Genomic DNA, 18,724 nt, shown 5'->3' with positions numbered 1-18,724 from the left:
TGGACGCGATAAGCACTGGTAACTTCATATCGTCCGCCACTTTATTAACCTTTATGTACATTTTAAGCCGATCCACGTACGACGACCACACCCCGCACTTAACGTCGAACACACTTAATTTTCCGATCGACATATCGAACTCCGGTGTTAATTTTAATGTCCGTCGAGAGATAACTTATTTAATTGACTCGTCGCCACTGTAAAGTATCCAGTAAATCCCTCGGGATATTTATATTAGCGGGAGCACAAGGAAACACAACCGTTAGGAATCTACATATATTGCAAGAATGAGTCTTAGATCTACCCGCGCTGTCAAGCGCTTATTAATGTATTTGTATGTACCTACATTACACATACAGAGAAAGATGCCGCCTATGTGGCGCCCGACTGTGAAGGCATCTTTAGGTGAGGATTGTTTGAAACTAGGCTCTAGTGCTACGAGTTAAGGTGCAATGACAGCGGTGGGCAAGGCAGGCTCTCTCAAGGACATCAGGTTTGTACACATGCTGACATGCACACAAAGAAAGATGCCGCCTATGTGGCGCCCGAATGAGCATTTTTTGGAAATAGGTCTTAGCGCTCTGAGGGTTCCAACGAGAAATAAGAACGGTAGGCAGGCTCTCTCAAGGACACCAGGGTTGTCCACACATGCACACAGAGAAAAACGTCGCCTCATCTCATGCATGACGCTAAATGAAACCTTAAGTCGTAATCATATGAACTATTCTCTTATATTTGTTTAGCTGAGTAATAGAATATCACAATGTGTATCTAATGGAAGAATGGAACACATATATACCTAGTGATATTACTAACACTAGCATGGAAACACGTACATTTACAGTAACTTGTTAAATTCAGATATTTCCAAGCATTTTATCTCATATCATCAGATAAACTTGTCGTTTTATGGCTCAACAGTTTTGTTTGACATTTACGTAAAGATTTGATATTCAATATTGACCGCTACTGCTATCGAATTAAGATTTATTTTAATGTGTAAACTATTTGCAGTCGAGTAAAGATATGCCTGATATCAGGCAGGTACAGTCGCCATCAGATATATGGAAGCTACCGAGGTGCTCAAAAATACCTAAACACGCACTCTAGCGCCATGACAATAGAGGCGTGTTCACTTGTTCAGATATCTGTGAGCATCTCGGCCGCCCCGATATATCTGATGGCGACTTTAAAGGTGAGTCAAAGGTAGTGATAATTGGTCTTTCTTACAATAAGGGTAAAGGAAAACGGGGCCTTGTGAAGATGACAATCTTGCATAGACAAACGCCAAACGCAAAGAAAAAAAAAGAAAAGAACGGCCAAGTGCGAGTCCGATTCGCGCACGAAGGGTTCCCCACCATTACGCAAAAAACGCCAAAAAATCACGTTTGTTGTATGGGAGCCCCGCTTAAATATTTATTTTATTCTGTTTTTAGTATTTGTTGTTATAGCGGCAACAGTAATACATCATCTGTGAACATTTCAACTATCACGGTTAATGAGATACAGCCTGATGGCAGACAGACAGACGGACAGAGGAGTCTTAGTAATAGGGTCCCGTTTTTACCCTTCGGGTACGGAACCCTAAAAAGGGCCCTCAAGTTTCTTTACATCGCTATTTGTTTTGTGGAATTTGTGGTAACTATAAATTGTCAACTCTTGCCATCTAGAGTTGCAGCATAATGTACAAACAGCAACACTCACTGTACATCGGTGGACCTTAAGAGCCAACGGGAGTGGTCATTTCTCCATACAAACGTACTCCTCGTTTTCCTCCGTGGTTTTTGAAGCTAGAGCAATGATTTTTTTTAACACAGATTAATATTGTCAATATCTGTGTCGGACCGTTTTGCTTTTTTTGATATTTATGTTTTTTAAGGCGCTAGAGCCCTTCAAAAATGGCCAAAATGGCCTAATTGACTATGCCGCAATGAGAGGCGTGGCATTCAAAACTGATATCAATTAGCCAAAAAAGCAAAACGGTCCGACACAGATAATTTCATAATCATTTAGATTTCCAAATTTGGTTACGATTGGTTAAGTTTTGGAGGAGGAAACAGAGGAGTACGAAACCTCGATTTTTGAGATTTTTACGCAGGATTTTTCGCCTTGTCCTTATCGCACTACTTTTAGGTGCCGCTTCCGTTAGCGAGACGGGTATATTTACCTAAAATATTTAAAACTCAGCTCCTGTTTCGTCTTAATACAAAAGGAATAAGGTCCACCGATGTACAGTTAAGTGTGGGCAAAGCACGGGCGATGGTACGGGGAAGTACAGCGATAATCATGTTCGAACTATATATAACTAATCTTATCAAAATTGTTTCTTATAAATATGCCAAGTCGTGCGAATTTCCTGTGATAAAATATTTTTTTAAGCTTAATTAACACTACGAGGATGGGCGATGGCATAGGAGTAAAATTAACAGATTTAATTGTTTATTTATGGCAAAATATATAAGTAAGCATTACATTCCAAAAAATCAAGTCGCTTATATACTAGGACTATTCATATATCGTCGGGTGACAAGCAAAAGTCACTAAGTACCACCACAAGTTCATAGCCATAGTGAACCATATTAGTACGAAAAGAAGGTCGATTTTTGTTTAATTTTTTTTTTGTAATTACTAATTAGTGACTTTTGCTTGTCACCTGACGATATAGGTCTATACATTTAGATTTGCTTATTTCACATGTTTCTGATATAAGAACACAAGAAATAAAAAAACCGGGCAAGTGCGAGTCGCACTCGCGCACGAAGGGTTCCGTACCATAATGAAAAAACAAACGGGAAAAAAATGCAAAAAAAAAAACGGTCACCCATCCAAGTACTGACCACGCCCGACGTTGCTTAACTTTGATCAAAAATCACGTTTGTTGTATGGGAGCCCCATTTAAATCTTTATTTTATTCTGTTTTTAGTATTTGTTGTTATAGCTACGCTGATGAACCCAAATATCACCTCAGGCGCGGCCAGGAGCTCCGCGCTCCTCGAACGCGGTTGGCCAAGGCAAAAAAGTGTCTCAACTACATCGGTCCTAAAATCTATAATCAAGTCTCCGATGACATAAAGACTGCTAGAAACAATAACTTGTTCGTATCAAAACTGAAATCTTACTTAGTCTCTGCTGCGTATTATTCGTTGCGTGATTTCTTAAGTAAGTAAAAAGTATGTACCTACCTAGTTATTAAAAAAAAAGTACAAAGTCGAACCACTAACTGTCTACATTCATACTCGACAAAAATAAGCATGTGATATATGTAGGTACCACAAAATTATTGTTTTATATGTAGGTAATTATGTGTGTGATTTACTATTAATAATTGTGATATATTTTTATGATGTGACGTGTAAAATTATTATTTTATAAATAAATTAATTAAATTAAATTAAATTAAAATAGCGGCAACAGAAATACATCATCTGTGAAAATTTCAACTGTCTAGCTATCACGGTTCGTGAGATACAGCCTGGTGACAGACAGACGGACGGACGGACGGACGGACGGACGGACGGACGGACAGCGAAGTCTTAGTAATAGGGTCCCGTTTTACCTTTTGGGTACGGAACCCTAACTATCTACCATATTTGTGAAGCAGTGCATGCATTGGCCTAAAAGGCAACGAAAAGCTCAGGACGAGAGCGCTTTAATTTCTTTTTCGATCGGATATACTCGGAGCGTTTTTAGTGGACGAAGTCGAAGCGAGTTCCACGCCGAAAACGAGGCGATATTTTCTAAGTAATACCTGAATGAATACAAAAACATTGGTTTCCAGGTCATGTTCCCTGTTCATGGCGGCCAACGTCCGCAAGGCAGTGGCCGAGGGTCGCTCCGACGCCATCCCCATCTTCCTCCAGGACATCCCCAAACTGTTCCACAGGAAGATCATCCAGCCCGACATTGCTGTCATCCAGGTAATGATCCCATTGGACCTTATATCTTTGCAGCAAGGTTCACAATCGAACAGCGTTAATGTTGGCGGCCAACGTCCGCAAGGCAGTGGCCGACGGTCGCTCCGACGCCATCCCCATCTTCCTCCAGGACATCCCCAAACTGTTCCACAGGAAGATCATCCAGCCCGACATTGCTGTCATCCAGGTAATGAGACCATTGGACCTTATATCTTTGCAATACGGTTCACAATCAAACAGCGTTAATGTTGGCGGCCGACGTACGCAAGGCAGTGGCCGAGGGTCGCTCCGACGCCATCCCCATCTTCCTCCAGGATATCCCCAAACTGTTCCACAGGAAGATCATCCAGCCCGACATTGCTGTCATCCAGGTACGTGTTTTAGGGTGGTATTCCACCTGTCTAATTTCTTTGTCCAATGTCATTGTGCCTCACTCTGTCATTAAGCAAAATGTGAGACGTAAAACACATTGGACCAAGAAATTGGATAGGTGGAATGTGGTATTGTATATCGTCAAGTGACAAGCAAAACTCACTAATTACTAAAAAATATTAAACAAAAATCAACCTTATTTAGGTATTAATATGGTTCACTATGGCTATTAACTTGTGGTAGTAATTAGTGAGTTTTGCTTGTCACCTGACGATATTTGCAAGACGAATAACGACTAGTTCTTCACCTTTTATGATCTTAATTGCGTTTTTAACATGTTCTGCAGTATTATCTTGTTATATAATCTAATTCCTGTTGTCGCAGGTATCTCCCCCCGACAGCCACGGCTACTGCAGTTTGGGCACGTCCGTAGACTGCGTACGCGCCGCTCTAGTCAACTCTAAAATCATTATCGGTGAGTGATCCATCTCAATATATTTACCGTTGCCACAGAAACTAGAATTCGCATGCAATTGAGAAATATCTAGCTAAAGAGAAGACTAAGAATTAAAGTGGCTGTTCCAGTCTAAATACCGTCATCTAAATTTTTTTCGTGATTTGATAATTGGTCCCATAGTCGGTAAAAAATACCTTTATATTATAGTAGCGACCCGTCCGAGCTTCGCACGAGTTAACAAATTATACACCTAAACCTTCCTCAAGAATCACTCTATTGATAGGTGAAAACTGCATGAAAATCCGTTCAGTAGTTATTGAGTTTATCGCGAACAAACATACAAACGCACAAACAGACAGACGCGGCGGGGGACTTTGTTTTATAAGGTGTAGTGATAAATTCACCTTCAGATAATGATGATATTGATGATCTGCTAGTCGATTACGGGCACAGGGACTGCGTGTATATATTTTTATTTATTGACTTTAATTAAAGATTATATTATAAACCTCGATAAGGGTAAAAATTCTAAAAACCTCATCTAGTTAATAGGGGGTATTATTACTGCAATGTTCTGCCGCCAGAGTGCAGCACTAAGCTAGCTAGTAAACCATAGAATAACTTATACATACTGTGCCTTAAGGTGCAGTGGGTTCAGAAAACGAAGTTTTTAAAAAGCCGTAGCTCTTTTTTGGATCACAATACGGCTGCCATACATTCAATTAGCAATCTTGAGGGCTTCTTCTAGGGACTTCCACGATTCGAATCCTAAGTTTTTGACTTTTGCTCGATAGAAAACGATCACGAACATAGGTCTAAAACAGACTTTAAAGATTCGTAACAATTTGTGCACAAAAGATAAAAATATGAAAACTGCTTCTAATAACGCGCAATTTTATGCTTGAGCGAATTCCGCGATTACTTTTTTTTTTAATTTAACATTAAATAAATAAGTTCAAAAACATGATATCAGCGGTCCCGTGCACGCAACTTCTTTGATCAGATGCCCGCTGGGCTTGAACGAAGGCGGTCCTATCGCGGAGCGCACTAAACTGACAGTTGGATTTTGCAATTAGTTTGACATTAAATCATATACGTATACGAAAAAGTATACCAGTAGACAAATTGTATTTAAAAAAATAGGGTAAATAAATTATCATCACATAGAGCTCGAGTCTCATCTTAAATTTGATTTGTTGTTTTTTATGGGGCATAATTATTGAAAAATGCAGTAAACTATCTTAAAACAATACGGTTCCAAAATCATTTAAGTAATTTGCTCCTTGAAACCCCGCTTAAAATGAAAAAAGTTTGAAGACTCATACTTACTCATTGGAGTTAATTTTCATTATGCTGGTATTACCTAATATTGCGTCATTTTAAAAACGTACCCATGTGACTTCTGTACGTCAACGTCAATGAACTGATTGTGATGACAATTTTGTGATCTTGTATTTATGTTAGAGAACTTTTGATCTTCAAATATTACCTATTAATACGGAACGATATGTAAATATTTCGTGTACTACTTGAAAATCTTGAGCGGTACACCTATTTTGTTGCTGTGAGGTCCTTGATGTATAATGCGGTTACGTGCTGTTCTGCAAACCTTCATGAAATCAAGAATAAATAAACTACTATGGTCTAGCCTCAGTCCTAGCGAGATTTTGCGGCTCGTGAGGCCGAGATATACTTGCCTACGAGGCTTACAGGCTGCGGACTGGTTTACTGTGATTGTCTTTGTATCGATTGTTATCCAAATTTACTATAAAATAAAACAAAGTTTTTAGTTCAATTATATTCTGTGCATATTTAATTTTATTTTTTATACCTCGTCGCTGACAAAAGAACATACGGCCCGTCTGATGGTAAGCAGTCTCCGTAGCCTATGGACGCCTGCAACTCCAGAGGTGTTAGGTACATGCTCGTTGCCGTGCCTAACCCTCCGCACCCTCGTTGATAACTGGCAACCATACTCACCGGCAGGAACAATACTATGAGTAGGATCTAGTGTTATTTGGCTGCAGATTTTGTAAGGTTGAGCTTTGCTCTAGATCTGGAATGACATCCGCTGTGCTGTGTCCTACCACACAAAGCGAGATGTAATTCACAGTGCCCATACCTCTCTTTTGGACGTAGTTCAAGGACCAGAGGAATGTCCATATATCTTAAGTATTTTCGTACTAAATAACTACACAGATTCAGATTCTGAACATATAACCGTAAGTTTACCAAAAATTTGGCGTAGCTGTACAGTCAGATGCAGAGAAAAACAATCCGCCAATATTAAATTTCCACCCTGCCAGGACTTTATTTATCGATAAAGATAACGATATGTTTATTTGCAAAAATGTAGTAATGAACATAGGTGGACAGTAATTTTGGATGCGTAGGGGAGAGCGGGCAGAAACGCAACACTTTGTACTTTGACCTTAGTTTCTGGCTAACCGCTATTATTTTGATGAAATTAATGTAGTCATATATAACTTCATTTCATGTTCTGTACATTAACATCTTGATTAACCTTATAATTGTGTATGTTGTATGTAAGTACCAGAGTGACAAAATCGTCTTTTGTTACTTATGACCCCGTTGTCGTGCAGAAAGTAACACGTGTGGGTCAAAAGTAACAAGACACAGTGGGCTGTAATTAATATAATATGACATATCAAATCAAAAAAGTACTAATTAACTATGTAAATTATTATTGATCACACACTTTAATATTTGCGTTTTTACTACATAAACATTAGCATTTTAAGAAAACAAATCAATATTAAGTCCTCGTTAGAAATTGTTTATATTTCAAGTGATGAGATCAATTATTCTGTTATAAACATGTTTTCTACTCAGATTATTCAGGGTCAGAGTTTTTTTACTCACAAATATGGCATACATCGTTTAAATCATCATTGACGCATTAAGCATGTGACCCCATATAAGATTCAATAGATATATATTGTATGGGATGTAAATGTTACTTTTGTACCTATACGGCTTTGTTACTCTTGTACCCGACCGCATTTTTCTGAAAACATGAAAGATATATTTGAAACGGAACGTGCTCAAGAAAATAAATTGCAATCAATCTAATCAATAATCAACATCCCTTCGGGTGGCAGGGCCTCCGGTTGAAGGGTAGGAGAAATGGCGCGGCCATTTTTTAAAATATGCCCCTGCGTGGCAGGGGCCGGGAGCCGGACACTTCCCTAATTGGCGGCGAACCGGGAGACGGTTCCGTCATAACAAGCCCGTGAGTGGTAGAGACTGTCTCCCGGCCTCTGTGCGACATCGTATTTCGCGCCTAAAATAAAACCGTTAAAACTATGCCTTGCTTGCTCACTCTTGCAAGATGCATTCGTCAATAAACAAGGATGGTATTCCTTAACGGTCGAATTCCCGCGTAAAATAAAGTTTGTTAGAACTGTGTGAATCATATTAAATGTATTGTTTTGTCATAAAAACTGCTTTTTCTACAATCAATTGTTTTATTTCCTAATTATACGTATTTTTATACATGAAAGTAGAAAAAATTTGGTAATAATATGAGATTTGATCAAGTCCAGCATAATTCACATAAATTAGAATGTAATTCATTGGTATACAATCAAATAAACCACTTTACGCTGAATTCAATAATACGTAGTTAATGTATATCATTCATACATATTTTTTGAGAAATTGACATATTTCTAACGCGCGACCACCCTAGAGGCCCCGCCACTACACGTATATTTTTCCAAAATGGCCGCGCCACTCAACCTCAACCCACCGTTAAATCTGAGGCGCCGCCATTCAACGGCTTGTTATGTCTGTCCGTCTCCCGGCTCCCCGCCACTTACCGTAGAGACCGGGAGCCGGACAATGCCACTCTAGGGGATATGCAAATATTCAGAAAATGTATGTATTTAATACAACGTAAACATCAAAAAACAAAAGTCCAAAAACGTACTTTTGATTCGAAAAATCACGTTGCGTTCTCTCACACAACCTTATAGCACGTGGCGCCCGTTTCGACTGGTTGCAAGTGAAGGGGGCGCCACTGTGTATCACCTAATAGCAGCGGAGTGGTGTTTTGACTATTAGATAAACATTAAGAGCAATAGTTACTTTCCTTTCCATCCGCCGTTACGTTTGTCCCCGCTCTCCCCTACATTTCACTTGAAAAAGCATGCAAAATTTTCTTATTAGCTAGGTACTACAACTAAATATATACAGATTGAAGCTAAGCTAAGGTAAGTAAGTTATATAATAATAAGATCATCGGAATACACATATGATTTCAATGAAATTGTCATTGAATTGATTTTGCGCCTTATCGAAAGCCCTATTGAATAGAGTAGTACCTAAATAATGTTTTTCATCTGACGACTTCTGTATTTATTGGTTTATTTAGTACGCGTACCTAATTAATTCGATTTTAGTTAATATATATTTAAATACGTCACATGTGACATGAAAAGACAAGGAGAGTAAGATAAAATATATTGTTTCTCTTCCTTCTTTCAATGGAACTTTTTTAGAGTTTCTCTTCCTCAAAGGAGGCTAGTGGTTAACACGAAACTCAAAATACTCTCATTTGCATCTTAAAAAAAACAGGATGGGTCACTGACCTGGCCCAGTAAAGTGAGGTAGTGTGCGTGAAGTGTGCTTGTGTGTGAAATGGGGTAATTTGACAGAAACTGAAAATTTTCCTCGGGCATACCTCGCCTTAAACTGTTTTTTGACAAGTTTTCACGTCAGACAATAAAATATGACATTGACGCATCAAGGCGGTTTGTTAACAAGGGCCCACCGGGAAACGCGAAAATCGAAATTTTGTTATCTGCCTCTTTATCGATCGAATATGCAAGAGTGATAGAGAGGTTAGATAACGAAATTTCGATATTCTTGTTTCGCGGTAGATTCCCGTCTTGTGGTGTGGATATTGTGATATGGTGCCCCCTACGCAGAGTTTTGCGTAATATTCCCTATTATTATTATTTCCAGCTCAAGTGAACGTAAACATGCCTCGCACATTCGGCGACGCCATCATCCACGTGTCGCACATCGACTACGCCGTTGAGGACAATACTCCATTACCGGAGCATGGTGGCAAAGGCGGAAGTCCTGAGGAGACGAAGATTGGACAACTTATCGGAGACAACTTGGTTGAAGATGGTGCTACGCTTCAGATGGGTAAGTCAATGAGACCTTACGGTTCCAAATTGAGTTGACTCTGCAGTTAAGTAGAATAGGAGACGAAGATTGGACAACTGATCGAAGACAACTTGGTTGAAGATGGTGCTACGCTTCAGATGGGTAAGTCAATGAGACGTAACGGTGACACGTAGAGTTGACTGTGCGGTTGAATAGAACTGATGTTAGGTTGCTAAAACTTGGAGCAAACGGTCGTGTCCTGCAGAGAAAAGATTGGACAGCTGATCAGGGACAAGATGATCAAGTATTGGCTGTTGTATTTATGAATGTTGCTATGTATTTTTCATGTGTTTTCACTGTATTATGTCACTGTAAATGTTTAATTACATAAACGGGCCTACCGCGATATAATTTCATTGTTTTTACCTTATATTCCGACGTTTCAGTTGAGCTGTTATATCGCGGTAGACCCGTTTGTGTAATTAAATATGTGTACAAAACGCAAGAGTTTAAAGTGTTTTACTGTAAATGTTGTATTGACTTGTAAAAGAGTCGTTGAGGTCTACTTGCATAATAAATTTTAAAATTTTGATAGTCAATGAGACCTAACCATAGACTAGGAATCCTCTAGACCGAGTTTAGAGCAATTATTTCATGCAACCGATGATGCCAAAAATGCGGGGGTGCGCGGGACGAGGTGAGCGAAGTCCCGTGCCGTGATTGGTCCGTTCAAAGACACGGACGTCACACAAAGACACTTTCGACTCGAACATGGAGTAAAATTACCGTAAGCGTGGCAGAGGGGTGTACCCTTGTTTTGGCGACAAACTTTTCATCGAATATTATTTCATCGACAACGATTCATCGAAACGTTATTACTAGTAATATTGTTTGGCGTTATTTTGTTTCATATACTATTTATTTCAATTTTTCTTACTGCGTAGAAATATTATTCAACGAATATTACTTGATCGATAATTCGTTTCAAATTATTTTAATTGGCACAACTACTAAACATTGCAATTCATTTGTTCGACGTATTACTTTAATACATTTTTATATGTCGTACTACACATTTATACATTTTTCTGTTGTAAGAATTTTAGATTTAGGTTAGGTTAGAACTGCGACACCACACAGAAACGATCGGCTATCAAAGTCGGTTTAGGTTAGGTTAGAACTGCGACCCCACACAGAAATCAACGGCTATCAAAGTCGGTTTAGATTAGGTTACAACTGCGACCCCACACAGAAACGAACGGCTTTCAAAGTAGGTTTAGGTTAGGTTAGAACTGCGACCCCACACAGAAACGAACGGCTTTTAAAGTAGGTTTAGGTTAGGTTAGAATTGCGACCCCACACAGAAACGAACGGCTTTCAAAGTAGGTTTAGGTTAGGTTAGAACTGCGACCTCACACAGAAACAACAGCTTTCAAAGTAGGTTTAGGTAAGGTTAGAACTGCGATCCCACACAGAAACGAACGGCTTTCAAAGTAGGTTTAGGTTAGGTTAGAACTGCGACCTCACACAGAAACAACAGCTTTCAAAGTAGGTTTAGGTAAGGTTAGAACTGCGATCCCACACAGAAACGAACGGCTTTCAAAGTAGGTTTAGGTTAGGTTAGAACTGCGACCCCACACAGAAACGAACGGCTTTTAAAGTAGGTTTAGGTTAGGTTAGAATTGCGACCCCACACAGAAACGAACGGCTTTCAAAGTAGGTTTAGGTTAGGTTAGAACTGCGACCCCACACAGAAACAAACGGCTTTCAAAGTAGGTTTAGGTTAGGTTAGAACTGCGACCCCACACAGAAACAAACGGCTTTCAAAGTAGGTTTAGGTTAGGTTAGAACTGCGACCCCACACAGAAACAAACGGCTTTCAAAGTAGGTTTAGGTTAGGTTAGAACTGCGACCCCACACAGAAACAAACGGCTTTCAAAGTAGGTTAAGGTTAGGTTAGAACTGCGACCCTACACAGAAATGAACGGCTTAGTAAGTAAAATTATTGTTACCAACCTATTTATAATTGTAAAATTATATCTTCAAAATTAGAGCACATAGCTATCTATTAGCGCGCAGAGTGAGCCAACTGACGTGATTGCGTTTAGTTTCGATAACGAAATATTACAAATTGAAATAATTTTACGCGTATTAAATTTTATTAAATACAATCCAAAAAGAAATAAGAAAACCCGTAAAGAAATACCACGATATAAACTATATACAAAACAACTCAAGTACCAATTAAAAGTCCCCGATTTAAATTTACTAGTATCGATTCTTCGACGCAATAACTTGTCGATGAAATGAAAATACTTGAAACGTTGTCTTCGAAATAACATTCGATGAAATGTCTGTCGGCAATTCAAGGGTAAACCTGGCAGAGGGGGGTAGCGCGACTATGCTCAATCTGGAGGATGTTTTGTCTGTGGACCTAACAGTGCGAAGTGGAGTTAGGTTGAGACAGACTAAACTCAATCCATCGCACTCCGTTTCTCAAATGTATTTGTATAATAGTTAATTATACAGGGTGATCAATCCAAATGGGTCAGTATGGAGAAGTCGGAAACTATGAGAGATAGCGAAATCTGTTCTTAAGAACCATGGCTTCGATTTTAGATTTAATAATAATGGCATTCAATTTTTTTTAAATCTATCATACATAACCGGGATTCGAACCTGGTCAATATTCTTGTTGTTTGTTTGTGTGGCAACTTTTAAACGATGCGTAATTGGTGGGGGATGCTCGACCAAATATCATAGAGGGCCCCGAGACAAAACAAACTACAGTAAAAAAATTCAAAATGGCCGATTTTTTTTAATTTTTTCAAGTTGGTCCGAGCGCGATGAGATTTGGCATGTGGCGAGCCTGGGAGCCCAAGATTACCATGTCAAAAAAAAATTTTGGAAAAATCCAAAATGGCGGCGGACACGGGCAAAGTCAAATTTCCAAGTAGGTTAAGCGAGTCCGAAGGGCGAACTTCAGGCCGGGAGGCCGAAGGCCGACCCCGGCGGAGGGCCGAAGGCCCGGAGCCTCCACCCCGACTCCCAAAACGCGAGGCCGAAGCCGAGTAAACGAAGGCCGAGCTCCGCGTAGGGCCGAAGGCCCGAAGCGTCACACGAAAGGGGGAAGTTGGAACTTAAACACGACCCAACACTTTTCCTATTGGGAGTCGGGGTGGAGGCTCCGGGCCTTCGGCCCTCCGCCGGGGTCGGCCTTCGGTCTCCCGGCCTGAAACTCGCCCTTCGGGTTCGCTTAACCTACTTGGAAATTTGACTTTGCCCGTGTCCGCCGCCATTTTGGATTTTTCCAAAAAAAATTTTTGACATGGTAATCTTGGGCCCCCAGGCTCGCCGCATGCCAAATCTCAGCGCGCTCGGACCAACTTGAAAAAATTAAAAAAAGTCTGCCATTTTGATTTTTTTTTTATGTAGTTTGTTTTGTCTCGGGGCCCTCTATGATATTTGGTCGAGCACCCCCCACCTATCGCGCATCGTTTAAAAGTTGCCATACAAACAAACAACAAGAATATTGACCAGGTTCGAATCCCGGTTATGTACGATAGATTAAAAAAAAATTGAATGCCATTATTATTAAATCTAAAATCGAAGCCATGGTTTCTAAGAACAGATTTCGCTATCTCTTATAGTTTCTGACTTCTCCATACTGACCCATTTGGATTGATCACCCTGTATATACGTTATCTGTAACAGGTATTGGGAGCATCCCCGACGCTGTGCTCTCCGCCCTGAAAAACCACAAGGACCTCGGAATCCACTCGGAAATGTTTAGTGTTGGAGTCATTGACCTGTTCCGTCGCGGATGCATTACTAACAACAAGTGAGTTTTTATTTTTTATTATTGGGGACAGGACAACGAAATTATGTACAGCTCAACCTAGTCCTAAAACTGCCCCACCACACGTATCATCAGTAGATACTTTTTCTCGGTTTCATTAGCCTACATTTTCACTCCGCACTTCAAAATAGCGAGTCTATTTTACAAAATTTTGGAGCGCGTGGCCTTGATCGGTCGGATGGAAAAACATTCAAAAAAATACACGTGAGGTTATGTGGGGGAGAGGGGGTAGCTAAAAACCTCACCAAATATCACCAAGGGGGAGGGGGGTTAAAAAGTAGCCGAAAACACTTCGCGTGATTTGTGCACAACCCCAAAGAGAGAGAGTTTTTATTGTTTGAAAATTGGCCCCATATTCATGGTATGATATTACAGGAAGACATGAATCTAGTATTAAACTGGATTGGGCATGAGTGGTGGGGGTAACTGACAGAACGGGATAGTCTTACGTATCTTTCAGTAGGAGTATCAGAGAAAGCGCTATTATTGTTTGTCCTTGGCAGTCTCACATTTTTTTAAATTCCCCACCGTAAATTTAGTATGTCTTATGGTGGGCAACAAATAAATTCGACCAATCATACTCCTGTCAAGTCCTGTCGCATTGCGTATGTTTTGTCCCTCACGGAGGCACGGTATACCACTTCTATAGGATCCTACTTTCTATGCAGGAAGAAGACTCACCGCGGTCGTATCGTCGGAAGCTTCTTGGTCGGCAACCGCGAGCTCTACGACTTTGTTGACAACAATCCCGCCATTGGTACGTATTGACCGATGGGGTGGTCTTACCGAGGCTAGGAACCGATTTTTTTGAAAAAGCCGATATAGGCCAATATTTTTAATTATTTTATGCTCCTTACGTAGGACTGAATCATGTACTTAGGTAACAACTTAGTATTATCTCATTATCCCATTAAAAATGAAATAACAAACTAAAGAACGAAATAATACCGGTATTTTTTGTATGATAAAAAAACCGGTTCCGAGCCTTGGGTCTTACATTCAATGCTAGGATCACATTTGTACTTTTTATTTGTTATATTGTGACCGACACGTCACAGTCCCAGGGTTGTAGCATGCGCAATTGTAATTATTATTACAGTAAATGAAGATAATTTTTACACTTTATGTTATTAACCCTTTGAACGCATCGGCGCGTCATCGTGAATCTTCGGAAGGCTATTGGACTCTAGCTTTGCTTGGTTAAATGTATGGCTGTCGGTCAAAAGAACGTGCTTTTAAACCGAAACGGGTGTGTATTTTAACCATTTGTGTTGGTTACAGAAATGTTGGAAATCGACTACGTGAACAACACGCACATCGTGTCCCTGCAGCCCACCATGACCGCCATCAACTCCTGTATCGAGGTGGACCTCACTGGACAAGTGGCGGCGGATTCCATCGGTTAGCCTTTTCGCATGTTCTATTGTCCACACAGACAAGACATCCTCCAGACTGAGCATAGTAGCTCTACCCCCTCTGCCACAATATACGGTAGTTTTACTCCATTTTCGAGTCGAAAGTGTCTTTGTGTGACGTCCGTGTCTTTGAACGGACCAATCACGGCACAGGAACTCGCTCACCAAGTCCCCCGCACCCCAGTATTTTTGGCAGCAGTTTCATGATATAATAGCTCTAAACTCCGTCTAGAGGATTCCTAGTCTATGATTGTCCATTTGATATTTACCAGTAGCTTTTCCGTGAAGGAAAACATCGTGAGGAAACCTGCATACATCTGCGTAGAAATTCAAAGGTGTATGTGAAGTACCCAATCCGCATTGGGCTAACGTGGGGACTATAGCCCAAGCCTTTTCGCGCATGAGAGGAGGCCTGTGCCCAGCAAGTGGTATATACCAACTGTTCTGAAGTAAACTTGGCAGTAATAATGCATAAATTTCCCTATAAGCGCAAACATGAAAACTTATCGTAGTCCGACTTTATTGTAATTTTTAAATTAATTGTTTCTGCTCAAAAACGTATTCCAGGCACTCGCATGTACTCCGGCTTCGGCGGTCAAGTAGACTTCATCCGCGGCGCCGCCGAGGCCGTGGACGGGCGCGGCAAGCCCATCATCGCCATCGTCTCCAACACCAAGCGCGGCGAGAGCAAGATCGTACCAACTCTTAAAGTCGGTGAGTGTGTTCAATATCCTGGTCACGGCACCAAGTGTAACAACCCCCCACAAAATTTATTTAAATCTAATATATGAATATACTCCAAATTACTCTTTTATTCTAAGTCGTACAAATACCATTTCGACTGAAACCGGTTTTTTTAGCCGAAACTGAAGCTTCGGTTTTGATTAGTTTCGGCCGAAACCGAACCTTCAACCGAAACATGACATGATTTTTATGCCGAAACTGAAACCGAAACTTCGATCGGGCACTACCGAAAATACAGTTTTGACAGTCTTTTGGTGGAAACTGAACATGAACCTACGGCCGAAACATGATTTTAATGCAAATACCTGCCGAAACAGAAACTAACACCGAAACACTTTATTTTGACGATCATTCAGTCCAGTGGACTCCTACTGGATGACCTAACCTGAAAACTAACCTCCACATTTTCTACCATTATATAACCTTATTTCACATATGTTATGATTCACAGGAGGCGGCGTAGTGACCACACGCGCCCACGTCCACTACGTAGTCACCGAGCAAGGCATCGCGAATCTGTTCGGCAAAACTCTGCGCCAGCGTGCCTATGAACTCATCAAGATCGCCCATCCCGACCACCGTCAGGCACTCGAGAAGGCCGCTTTCGAAAGACTGAAGTGCATGCCTGCGCCTTAAATAAATAAAAAAAAGGAATAAAATAACCCCATATGCAGAAGTATTCATAATCACCCTTGTGGGTTGCCAGCATAAAAAAATAACTACGTTATGGTAGTTTACCTAGTTGCATGATAGTTACTATAAACGCACTGCCTTTATACAATTTACAATTGTAATTTACATTGGCTGTTTCCAGTGATTCCATTATGCATTTGGATTGGTTTTAGGACGCTAGGGGTCAGTAGTCTCCAATATAGCCTAATATTACCGATTGCCTTATATTGTCAATAGATAAAATGTATTATTTTATAAATAGGTGATACCCCGTCATTCGTAGGTAGTGTAAGCGTACTGTTTTTTTAAGATCACTAAATCAACACTTATTTTTCATTATTTTCCATTTTGGTCGGATTTATTTATAGTATTTTTTGTAAGTTATTGCTTCTTGTAACGCTGCGAATTTATATTGTTAACAGTCAATATTTTCGATTAATTATGTTGTATTTTTTATGTATTAAACGTACTTCTAGTTAAATAAAACTCTTTTTATTTACTTACCCTAAATGGCCTAAATCTATGGAGTAAGCGAAGTAAGCCTACCTACACTCGTATCCAGAAAGTACTCGTATCGTAATAACGATATGTAATAGGGCATGTCTTTCATGAGATTGCAACTGTGTAGGACGTGCATGCCAATATTTATAATAGATAACCTGGAACGACGCATAAGGGTGGTATTCCACCTGTCCAATGTCATTGCGTCTCACCCTCTCATTAAGCAAAATGTGAGGCGCAATACATATTGGACAACTGTCCAAACACATTGATTTAGAATATTTAGATGATGTTCAGAGTAAAACGTAGATGTTAATTACAATTTGTAGTTGATTTTCCTATATTTGTAAATAAAAATATAGTTATTCTGGAAATTTTATTTGGTAACATATGCACTACAAAAGAATCTTTAGACTAATTTAATTTTAAGCTTTCTCAAACACCCAAACTTATCAGTAGAAAAAGGCGTCTAATCTGGGGGCACGGTAGTGCCCCCGCCAAAACGAGCAATTATATTCTTTGGAGCAAAGCGAAGCGCAAGGGCACTACCTACCTTTTCTCGAAGCCCTTCGTCGTTTTTTTGAACCCTCATAACTTGGGTTTGTATTATATCAGATAAAACTCTCGGGATATGATGTCAATAGTGAACTTATTAAGCATAAAAAAATTTAATTGCATAGCTCTTACACTTTAGATTTTATTCATGCCTAAAAAACGCCGATTTCGTCACTGACTCACTGTTGATCATCAAAACCTCCAGGGTACTTCCTGAAGTCCTAGGAAACTGAAATTTGGCATGTAACATAGTATTAGTCCACAAACAACAAAAAAATTCAAAAACTTGAAATTTTTAGTCCCTAAGGGGGTGGAAATTTGTATGGGAAATCAATAACCGCTGAACCGATTTAGTTGAAATTTGGTGGACTGTTTTTGTTATGGGGAAGGATATAGAATAGGTTTCAACTCCAAAATCACCCCGTAAGGATGAAAAGGGGTGGAAAAAGGCGTTAGGGGAAAAAGGGGTTGAAGTTTGTATGGGGATTCAGTAAAAAGCAGATTGTATAAAAAATGCCCCAGGTACGTATTTCAGGATTTTAAATAGTAAATCACCCGCAACCCTTTATATTACGGGATGGAAGATTGTCATAAGCAACTTACAAAAATATGTGAAATCCCACCAAAAACATTTTCATGTAAAATGTTGCCAAGACGAACCCATAAGGCTCGCACTGACAAAAAGTTATCAGATCTCTTGTAGAGCCATGCGCCAAGCTTCTAACTCTACAAGCCCTAACTTCACAGACTCTACACCTTAGTCAAAATATGTGGCTTGGCCGTTTCATTACTACAAGAACTATTTTATAATAAAAAATAATGAATAGTGAAAATATTTTTCACCTTACGCCCATGTGACGAAACGGTCAAGCCACATATTTTGACTAAGGTGTAGAGTCTGTGAAGTTAGGGCTTGTAGAGTTAGAAGCTTGGCTCTACAAGAGATCTGATAACTTTTTGTCAGTGCGAGCCTTATGGTTTCGTCTTGGCAACATTTTACATGAAAATGTTTTTGGTGGGATTTAAATTTTCTATAGAAGATCAACCCTTCACGCCTATATTTTTTTAAATTTGCCGCCTTTTTCTAGTTTTTCTC

General features: G+C 39.9%; 1 protein-coding gene across 1 annotated transcript in view; it reads left to right on the top strand.

Annotated features, from left to right (window-relative positions):
• The window catches only part of LOC134801314 (4-hydroxybutyrate coenzyme A transferase), a 28,772-nt gene extending 11,714 nt beyond the window's left edge, over positions 1-17,058 (top strand). Inside the window, exons 3-10 of the mRNA XM_063773856.1 lie at positions 3,779-3,917; positions 4,671-4,761; positions 9,733-9,921; positions 13,597-13,723; positions 14,410-14,498; positions 15,023-15,142; positions 15,724-15,870; positions 16,352-17,058. Coding sequence (XP_063629926.1) covers positions 3,779-3,917; positions 4,671-4,761; positions 9,733-9,921; positions 13,597-13,723; positions 14,410-14,498; positions 15,023-15,142; positions 15,724-15,870; positions 16,352-16,536 — 1,087 coding nt within the window. The 3' untranslated portion in view covers positions 16,537-17,058. The remainder of the gene's footprint in view (positions 1-3,778; positions 3,918-4,670; positions 4,762-9,732; positions 9,922-13,596; positions 13,724-14,409; positions 14,499-15,022; positions 15,143-15,723; positions 15,871-16,351) is intronic.
• Positions 17,059-18,724: the final 1,666 nt, after the last annotated feature.

The sequence above is a fragment of the Cydia splendana genome, chromosome 21 (assembly GCF_910591565.1).
Source record: "Cydia splendana chromosome 21, ilCydSple1.2, whole genome shotgun sequence".
Classification (NCBI taxonomy): domain Eukaryota; kingdom Metazoa; phylum Arthropoda; class Insecta; order Lepidoptera; family Tortricidae; genus Cydia; species Cydia splendana.
Note: the sequence above shows the minus strand (reverse complement) of the source record. Positions and strands in the feature narration are given on the sequence as shown.